Below are 9,961 nucleotides of genomic sequence, written 5' to 3'. Positions count from 1 at the left end.
GGGGAAGGGAGTGTGGGCACTGGGGAAGGGAGTGTGGGCGCACTGGGGAAGGAGTGTGGGCGCACTGGGGAAGGGAGTTGGGCGCACTGGGGAAGGGAGTGTGGGCGCAGTGGGGAAGGGGGAGTGTGGGCGCACTGGGGAAGGGAGTGTGGGCGCACTGGGGAGGGAGTGTGGGCACTGGGGAAGGGAGTGTGGGCACTGGGGAAGGGAGTGTGGGCGCACTGGGGAGGGAGTGTGGGCGCACTGGGGAGGGAGTGTGGGTGCACTGGGGAAGGGAGTAGGCGCACTGGGGAAGGGAGTGGGCGCACTGGGGAAGGGACTCCAAAGGTAGGAAGCCCCTTTTGTCCTTTTAGGGGTCCTTCGTCCCAGCCTGGATGATGAGAGACTTGACTTCATATAGTGGCAGAAAACCTGAGGGGCTGTGGTTTTCTCCTGAGATGGTTGCTGTGGTGTCTGTGGACCTGTGGGCAGCCCTTTTGTGGGAGAGTGGGGTGCATTCCCCCCACAGCCTGTGCTCCTGCCTTAGGCTTCTCCCCTCTACCTGGCCAGTTCCTGCCTGGCCCTGGAGGGCCCGAATGGCTGTGGGGTGCCAGGGTACTGTATCGTCACTCAGCTGCTGCCTGTCAGGTGGCAGCTGGGGGTGTCTCAGCTGTGTGTGCTGGGTTGTTCGCTTTGTTTTGTGGGGCAACGCTGACAGCAGACACATTGACAAGTGCAGGCCCCAGACCTGGCAGCCCCAGGGCTGATGTGGAGAGCAGGTGTCCACCGCCAGAGTCATTTGAGTGGCCTGAGTGATCGTCCAGGCCACAGCTGCTGCTACATCCAAAAGAGGATCCGCAGCCTGCAGGCCAGAGGCCCACTTACCCTTTCTTCTCCAGGTGGGGGTGAGGATGGCTTGCCTTGGCTTGGCCTGCGATGTCATTGTAGGGCCAGGATCACAGCCAAGAGGGTTCCTGTCACACAGTTTCTGCTTGGACTCGTGAGCCCTGGCTCTGGCTTGGGGGTCCACTGGGCTCTCCTGCTCTGAAGCAGTAGAGGTCTGAGTGCCCACCCAGGGGTTTCCCTTCTTGGGCTGCTGTGATGGAGCAGACTCAACTCCAGGCCCTGTGTGGAGAGCAGCATGGCCTCAGCAGGGAACAGAGCAAAGCAGAAGGACGCATCATCCATAGAGGCCTGAAGAGTGGGAAAGAGATCCCTGGGAGTCAGAGGCCTGGTGGTGCTGGGTAATGCTGCCAGGCCATGGCCCTGCCTTCTCCAGGCCCTCTCTCAGGCCACCTTAGACAGGAGTAGACAGGGGGACCCAAGCTCAGGGCGCCAACCAGACCTCCTGGAGTCCCCCGGAGGACTCCCCTGGGGTCTTTCCGGGTGCCTGGGCAGGGTTGGGTTGAGGCCGAGGCCAGGCCTGCAGGCTAATGACTTGGTGGAGCGGTGTCCCAGGGCCTTGAGTAAGCGCTGATGGACTGAGCAAATGGAGGATTTGGCAAGGTGGCGCTGGGCCTGCTGGAGGAGGAGCAGGCAGAAGAGGGCCTGCTTCTGCGGATCACTGGAGGTCAGGAGTTCGAGACCAGCCTGGCCAACATGGTGAAAACCCGTCTCTACAAAAAAAAAAAAATTAGCCGGGCATGATTGTGGGTGCCTGTAAGCCCAGCTACTCAGGAGGCTGAGGTGGAAGAATCGCTTGAACCTGGGAGGCGGAGGTTGCAGTGAGCCGAGATCACGCCACTGCACTCCAGCCTGGGCAACAGAGCGAGACTCTAGCTTAAAAAAAAAGAGGAGGCCGGGCGTGGTGGCTCAAGCCTGTAATCCCAGCACTTTGGGAGGCCGAGACGGGTGGATCACGAGGTCAGGAGATCGAGACCATCCTGGCTAACACGGTGAAACCCCGTCTCTACTAAGAAATACAAAAAACTAGCCGGGCGAGGTGGCGGGCGCCTGTAGTCCCAGCTACTCGGGAGGCTGAGGCCGGAGAATGGCGGGAACCCGGGAGGCGGAGCTTGCAGTGAGCTGAGATCCGGCCACTGCACTCCAGCCTGGGCGACAGAGCGACTCCGTCTCAAAAAAAAAAAAAAAAAAAAAAAAAAAAAGAGGAGCTGCTTCTTAACCTTGTCCTGCACCTGGCATCCAGGACTGGGCCAGGAATGGGTGGTTCTCCACCAGCAATGGAGCAAACAGAGAGGAGGAATCGGAGATGATGCTCTCCATGGCAGGAGGGCGATATTTTAACACTGACTGCTTACCCATGACAGCCTATGGGCTGATGAGCTGATGCTTTGACATGCACCTGTGGTCCCAGCTACTCAGGAGGCTGAGGAGACCAGCCTGGGCACACAGCAAGACCCCCCATCTTAAAAAAAAGAAAAGATTGCATGTTCTGGGCTGACTTTCCTTTCAGATGGGGGCTGGTACTGATTTCATCTGTGCCACCCACCCCCAGCCTGGAGACGCTGAGCATCTGTGACTTGTCAGCTCTGAATTTTTCTTGGCTTCTCTTTAGAACACATGGTCAGCAGTAGTGGTGGGGCTGGGGGCAGACACAGCTCACCTTGGCCAGCATGACCGGAGGGACCCCAAGCAGCACTCAGCCCTCTATCTGGCCGAGTTTCTTGACCTTGGCTTTGGGGACTCCTGGTAGCAGGTGGGCTCAAGGCACCCCCTGCTGTTTCCTCCAGTGGTACTGGCTTTAGGACCGGGCTGCTGGTACTGATGAGGGAATGAGAAAGGTCACTTTTGACTGGACCAACTGTCTCAAGTGGCCAGACCTTTGGGCTGAGCAAGGGTCTGTGTGTACACTGCAGTTGGCCTGCTCTAGCTGCTGCATGGAGGCCACCTGCACCTTGCAGGGAAGGGTTAGGTGGCCTCTGGCCCTCCCCTAACTGCCTTTCCTTCCCCAGAGTTCCTGTCACCTCAGGGTCTGGGGCTCAGAAAGGGATGTGTAGCAGCATGTTTCAAGGTGAGGGCCTGTGTGCCGCCCCTTCCACCCTCCTGGTTGCAAACCCTGGGAGGTCAGCTAATTGGCAGTTTCACGAGGAAATGTCGCCTTGGGCTGGTGCAATGTCCAGTTGGCTTCAACCAACTCCTCTGCTGGGCTTAGGCCTGGGATGGACCCTGCACACATGTGTCCAGGGGGTGAGCGTGGGGGCTGTATGTGGTGTACCCCATCCTTCTTGGAGGGCACGGTCTCCCCAGGCCCAGGAACGTGGAGGGCACCCCCATCCAAGGACCCGTCCTGTCTTCAGCACCAGAATGAGTTGGCCTCAGTGTTTTGGGGGCATAATGAGTCGTCTTGCCTTTTTTTTTTGAGATGGAGTCTTGCTCTGTCACCCAGGCTGGAGTATAGTGGCACGATCTTCACCTCCCGGGTTCACGCCATTCTCCTGCCTCAGCCTCCCAAGTAGCTGGGACTACGGGCGCCCGCCACCACACCTGGCTAATTTTTTGTATTTTTTAGTAGAGATGGGGTTTCACCGTGTTAGCCAGGGTGGTCTTGATCTGCTGACCTTGTGATCCGCCCGCCTCGGCCTCCCAGAGTGCTGGGATTACAGGCGTGAGCCACTGCGTCCAGCCCGTTTTGCCTTTTTATGCTGTGCCACACTAAATTGGCATCAAGACCCTTGATGTTGTGGGGGGAGGGGCCGTGCATGGTGGCTCACGCCTATAATCCCAGCACTTTGGGAGGCTGAGTTGGGCAGATCACCTGAAGTCAGGAGTTCAAGACCAGCCTGGCCAAGATGGTGAAACCTTATCTCCACTAAAAATACAAAAAATTAGCTGGGGGTGGTGGTGCATGCCTGTAATTCCAGCTACTTGGGAGGCTGAGGCAGAAGAATTGCTTGAACTCAGGAGGCAGAGGTTGCAGTGAGCTGAGATGGTGCCACTGCACTCCAGCCTGGGTGACAGATTGAGACACCATCTCAAATAAGTAAAAAAAAGTATCGAGGCCTGAGGACACACCTCTCCTGGCTTCCCCTGGACTCTGGGCCTGGGTCACAGACCAGGCACCTTCCACACCGGTGGCTCAGAAACTTTCAGGCGTTGCTTCTTTAAATCTGAGGACTGTGGGAGGCAGCTTTCTGCATCAAGAAAGCATCAGTTTCTGACCCGGCGCTGGTGTAGCTGTCAGGAGGACTTACGTAGGGGTGAGGGAAGCCCTTTCTAAATATGTGGCTTTTAGGAGTGAAGGAGAGCTTGGTTAACACATACCGAGAGTTTTTTGTTTTTGATGAGTTTTTGTTTTTTTTTTAAATTTTTAAATTTTTTTTGAGACAGAGTTTCACTCTTGTTGCCCAGGCTGGAGTGCAATGGCCTGATCTCGGCTCACCACAACCTCCGCCTCCTTGGTTCAAGCGCTTCTCCTGTCTTGGACTCCCAAGTAGCTCGGATCACAGGCATGCGCAACCACATCCGGCTAATTTTTTTGTATTTAGTAGAGATGGGGTTTTACCATATTGGTCAGGCTGGTCGTGAACTCCCAACCTCAGGTGATCCATCCGCCTTGGCCTCCCAGAGTGCTGGGATCTCAGGTGTGCACCACCAAGCCTGGCCTGTTGAGTTTATTTTTTAATAGTTTCAGATTTATAGCAAATTAAGTAAGAGCTCCCAATCCCCTAACCCCCAGGGGGTATTAACCTATTAACATCTCTCATGGGGCTGCATGGTAGGTTAGATGAGGCAACCTTCATGCCTTGTCATCACCTAAGGTTCCTGTTTCCAGCAGGTTCACTGAGTTGGTCTGGCCTCTTTATACTTTCTGGGGACTTTTTTCCTTGCATGGAAAGTTGAGTTTAGGTTTAGGCTTTTATTTTTTGGAAACGGAGTTTGATTCTTCTTGCCCAGGTTGGAGTGCAATGGTGCGGTCTCGGCTCCACTGCAACCTCTGCCTCCTGGGTTCAAGCAATTCTCCTGCCTCAGCCTCCTGAGTAGCTGGGATTACAGGCATGAGCCACCACGCCCAACTAATTTTTTTGTATTTTTATTAGAGATGGGGTTTCACCATGTTGGCCAGGCTAGTCTCGAACTCCCGACCTCAAGTGATCCACCTGCCTCGGCCTCCCAAAGTGTTGGGATTACAGGCGTGAGCCACTGCACCCAGCCAAGTTTAGGTTTTAAACAAAAAGGGGTAAAGGAAGAAACCAGAGAAGAATTGAGGCGCACTCGCTCGGACTCCCCCTTCCCTACAGGTCCCTTCCTCCCCAGCAGGGCAGCCTCTGCCTGTCCCAGCCTCTCGTGACTGGCACTGTCTGCCCTCTGTCCCCACCGGCCCCGCAGCACTCTCGAGTGGACCCTGAAGAGCTCTTCACCAAGCTTGACCGCATTGGCAAGGGCTCGTTTGGGGAGGTCTACAAGGGCATCGATAACCACACCAAGGAGGTGGTGGCCATCAAGATCATCGACTTGGAGGAGGCCGAGGATGAGATTGAGGACATCCAGCAGGAGATCACCGTCCTCAGCCAGTGCGACAGCCCCTACATCACCCGCTACTTTGGCTCCTACCTAAAGGTGCCTGTTGGGGGGAGGCGGCGGCGGCCCTGCTGGTGCTGTGCCCGGCCCTCTCTTCCATGTCAGAGGGACTGAGTGACATGCCAGAGGGTGCAAGGCGGCCTTGACAGTTCAGTGCATGCCCTTCAGGAAATTGCCCTGGGCAGGCAGGGTGCGAGCAGGGTCCACGAGGGTCATTCGGCTCTGAGTGGCCATTGGGACCCACTCGCCTGCCTGTGGTAATGCAGTGAGGGCGCTGCCAGGAGCACTCTGGGGCGCCCCTGCTGGCAGTGGTGAGGGCCTGTGAGGAGCAGGTTTCTGGTGGTGCCAGGGTCTGGGGTGTAGGGAACGCTGTGGCCATCCTGCCCAGGAGGATGATGGGTGTGTTGGGCCATGTGCTTGCCAGCCGTGCCCTCTTCCCAGCCCTGTAGGACTGGCTCAGCAGCCTGGCTTTTGACGGGGTCTTGGTGAAGTAGACTCAGCCACTGCTCTGTGTACTCAGTCCGTCCTCTGAGCATCTGTAGCAGCAGTGTGGCAGGCGGGGAGATGGGCAAGGCCGAGGGAGCCCCTTCCTGTTTAGGGTTCTTGGCAGGGATGGGACCGGTGGGGCCTGGGCCCTGGCTGACTCCGGCCTGACTCCCACCCTGGAGCCCTTCCTCTCGCTGCCAAATGCTGATGGGTTTGTCTCCGGTCCCAGAGCACCAAGCTATGGATCATCATGGAGTACCTGGGCGGCGGCTCGGCACTGGACTTGGTGAGGCATAGGCCATGGCAGTGGGGGGTCATGCAGTGTCCGAGTCCCCTGCTCCTCAGACTCATGGGCTCCAGGGGCCACCTCTCGTTTGGTGTCATGGCACATTAGGTGTTAATTACGAATCGTCTAAAGCAAAAATGAACTGCCATCCGCACGTCTGCCCAGTTGGTGCTGAAAGGGGTCCTGGCCTGTGGGAGTGGGCGGGGGCAGGCACGCTGGGAGATGGTTGGGAGCCTGTTTTTCTGTTACATGACAGTAAGGTGAAGCTGGTTTATATGCTTTAGACCACCCCACTCCCATCTGAAAGTTGTGTTTGAGAAGTAAAGGAACATGAAGCCCCCAGCTATCTGCAGGGACAGCCCTCCCCTGTCAGAGAGACAGGAGAACTCAGGCATTGGGCCTGGGACAGGAGCTGAGGCCCTGCTGTCCCACCTTCCTCTCCAGCTTAAACCAGGTCCCCTGGAGGAGACGTACATTGCCACGATCCTGCGGGAAATTCTGAAGGGCCTGGATTATCTGCACTCCGAACGCAAGATCCACCGAGACATCAAAGGTCCTGCTGGGGGTGGATGTGGCTCTTGTAATGTCCTGAGCCCCACTGCTGGGGGTGGATGTGGCTCTTGTAATGTCCTGAGCCCCACTGACCTTAGAGAGGCTGGGGCCTGTGAGGGGCAAGTGGCTAGTGGTGCCCAGCGTCTGGGGTATAGAGAACCCTGTGGCCACCCTGAAACTGAGCAGTTCTGTCTTGCTCCATTTCCAGAAGATACTGTTTGTAACAGTTTCCTTGTACGCTGAGGAAACCAGCTATGGACCGAGTGTAGGAACAGCCACGCTTAGCCAGAGTTGTTGGTTCCCGGTGGCTCACAGCACAATAGCAGGTGTAGGCTTGAGTAGCCCCAGCGTGTGGTCTGGCCCTGCTAAGTGCACACATGAGGTTGGGCCAGCCTGTGGGGAGGGACTTGCCACCGGCACCGAGTCATCTCTCTCATGTAGGGGACAAGTCTGGTGGAGCAAGGGGCTTCCTGGCAGGCCCATGTTGGCCACACCCTTGGTCAGGGTCACCTCTGTGGTAGCCCCTAGTGGGCGAAGTCGCCTGTCGTTGGGATTTGTTGTAAAAGCCAAATGCAGGGAGAGCCCTGGAGCTCGGAGTGGAGACCTTAGGCTCCTTCTGGCAGTGCCCCTGTGGCCCTAGGTGGCCCTGGGTTTGAGAGTGGCAAGGAGGGCTGAGGTCCTGAGGACAGCCCTGCTGTGCCCTAGGAGGCCAGGTGGATGATACCCTGGCCCTTCTCAGGGGGCCCTGGGTGGAGCCACGTGGAGCCTGGGATGACGTCTGCCTGTCCTGTGTCAAGCAGCTGCCAACGTGCTACTCTCGGAGCAGGGGGATGTGAAGCTGGCGGACTTTGGGGTAGCAGGGCAGCTCACAGACACACAGATTAAGAGGAACACGTTCGTGGGCACCCCCTTCTGGATGGCGCCTGAAGTCATCAAGCAGTCGGCCTATGACTTCAAGGTGGGTGCAGTGGGTGCGCGGGCGGGTGCGGGCACCACGCCTGACTGGGGTGCTCAGGGCAGCGACAGTCCTTGTGTTCTGTCCAGGCCGACATCTGGTCCCTGGGGATCACGGCCATCGAGCTGGCCAAGGGGGAGCCTCCAAACTCTGACCTCCACCCCATGCGCGTCCTGTTCCTGATTCCCAAGAACAGCCCTCCCACACTGGAGGGCCAGCACAGCAAGCCCTTCAAGGAGTTCGTGGAGGCCTGCCTCAACAAGGACCCCCGATTCGTAAGGCCCGCCTCTGGCCTGGCCCCTTCTGGACGGGCATATGGAGGGAGGGCATTTGCTTGGGGTGGGCAGCACAGCCCGGAGGCCTAGGCCCCCTAGCCTTGTAGCCGTGAGGACCCGCCCCAGTCCAGGCTGCCTCACATTTGCCTTCCTGAGGCAGAGCTTGGCTGGGCCCAGTGACCGATGTTCCCCTGACCCCACACAGCGGCCCACAGCCAAGGAGCTCCTGAAGCACAAGTTCATCACACGCTACACCAAGAAGACCTCCTTCCTCACGGAGCTCATCGACCGCTATAAGCGCTGGAAGTCCGAGGGGCATGGCGAGGAGTCCAGCTCCGAGGACTCTGACATGTAGGGGCCTGGTTTATCCTCATGGTGACCCTAGGTGTTGTGACGTGGGTGGTCCCCACTCCAGAAGCAGGGGCGTGGGCTCTAGGGGTGAGAGTGACCAGATATAGTATTGGGCAGGGACCCCCTTAAGGCTGCAGGACAGGGCCTGCTGAGGCATCAGTTGGACTCGGCCTGGCAGAGGGCCGCCCAGTACCTCGGGTTTCCCTTGGCCGTGAGGTGTGCCCTGAGGCCCTTGTGCCTCCTGGCCCTCCCCCCACTGACCCTGTCAACTCTTCATCCTCTTCAGTGATGGCGAGGCGGAGGACGGGGAGCAGGGCCCCATCTGGACGTTCCCCCCCACCATCCGGCCGAGTCCACACAGCAAGCTTCACAAGGGGACGGCCCTGCACAGCTCACAGAAGGTCTGTTCCCGGCCTGGCCTCTGCCTGCTGTGCACCCCTGGGGCTGGGTGCGGGACCCAGCTTTGTCCACCCAGTGTCTGGGGCTTGGACAAGGAGCTTGGGAAAGGCAGGGGTGGTCTGAAGCCCACTGTGGCACTGGGCCTGGTGTGGAGACCCCAAGCCCCAGCATGTGCTGGGAAGATGAGGGCCTGTTAGGAGCCAAATTTGTGAGGAGAGGGTGGGTGGGAGTTGCAAGCCCTGAGTCAGGCCATCTGGGTGGCTTGATGGTTTTGGGGCCAGCCCTGGGCATGTGCCGTGACAGGCTGCTCCCAGTCTCCATCCCTTCAAGGCTAGAGCCTGAAGGGATGGGAGTGCCCTGCCTGTCGCCTGCACTGCCCTGCTCACCCTGGGCCTCCACTTCCTTTGCAGCCCGCAGAGCCTGTCAAGAGGCAGCCAAGGTCCCAGTGCCTGTCCACGCTGGTCCGGCCTGTCTTCGGAGAGGTGAGAAGGGGGCTGGGGCTGGGGCTGGGCCTGGAGTCCCACCAGGGACAAGGCTGTGACGCTGTTCCGCGGAGATGTCCCCCTCACAGTGCTGTGGGGCAGTTTCAGCTTCTAGGTTTCCTGCAGCTGATTATGGGCTGGCTGGGTTTTCTGAGTAGAAGGAGCAGAATCTGCTGTGATGACTCCTTTTGTACTCCCAGACCTGCCAAGGTTCTCTGGGTTCCCAGAGTGACTTTTTTTTTCTTCAAGTGCAAACACAGATGACCCTTCTATAGAGAAAGCAGAGAAGATGTAGTCGGGGTCCATCCAGGGCAGGTGCCTCCCTGGTTAGTCACATGACCTTGCATCAACGTCACCTGCTAATGGGCAGTCAGCACCATTCTCAGAGATGTGATGCAGCCAGGAGCTCTGTGCCCAGGGCGTGGCCAGTAGGCTTGGGCCCAGGTGTCCTCTCCAGGAGCCCCTCCTGGAGCCTGGGGAGGATGGAGGATGTGGGTGAGAGGTGGTGACAGGAGAGCCTGCCTGAGGATGGCAGAGGGTGGAGCAGTTGAGGGACACTGGCCCCAGCCCATGTGGAGGCCCCAGTGAAGCAGCCACTCAGGCCCAGGTCCCGGGCAGCCTGCTGACCTAGCCACAGCCCCCGAGGGTGGGTGACGCCCGGTGACAGGAGGCTCAGAGCTGGTGTCTTTTTTTTTTTTTTTTTTTTTTTTTTTTTTTT

The 9,961-nt window shown here is 58.2% G+C and overlaps 1 protein-coding gene across 12 annotated transcripts in view; it reads left to right on the top strand.

The window, feature by feature from the left end:
- Positions 1-9,961, top strand: part of STK25 (serine/threonine kinase 25) — a 16,547-nt gene that overhangs the window by 4,322 nt on the left and 2,264 nt on the right. For 5 of the 12 annotated variants that reach the window (XM_025404875.1, XM_025404874.1, XM_025404873.1 and 2 more), the window contains 8 exons: positions 5,266-5,496; positions 6,173-6,229; positions 6,674-6,782; positions 7,582-7,739; positions 7,826-8,011; positions 8,217-8,362; positions 8,649-8,763; positions 9,172-9,243. In XM_025404875.1, coding sequence (XP_025260660.1) covers positions 5,266-5,496; positions 6,173-6,229; positions 6,674-6,782; positions 7,582-7,739; positions 7,826-8,011; positions 8,217-8,362; positions 8,649-8,763; positions 9,172-9,243 — 1,074 coding nt within the window. Of the gene's footprint in view, positions 1-2,891; positions 2,951-5,265; positions 5,497-6,172; positions 6,230-6,673; positions 6,783-7,578; positions 7,740-7,825; positions 8,012-8,216; positions 8,363-8,648; positions 8,764-9,171; positions 9,538-9,961 lie in introns of those variants that run through there. The other 7 variants (XM_025404871.1, XM_025404870.1, XM_025404879.1 and 4 more) reach the window with 5 other exon arrangements.

The sequence above is a fragment of the Theropithecus gelada genome, chromosome 12 (assembly GCF_003255815.1).
Source record: "Theropithecus gelada isolate Dixy chromosome 12, Tgel_1.0, whole genome shotgun sequence".
NCBI lineage: Eukaryota > Metazoa > Chordata > Mammalia > Primates > Cercopithecidae > Theropithecus > Theropithecus gelada.
The sequence above is the reverse complement of the archived record's forward strand: the minus strand, read 5'-3'. Positions and strand labels throughout refer to the sequence as shown.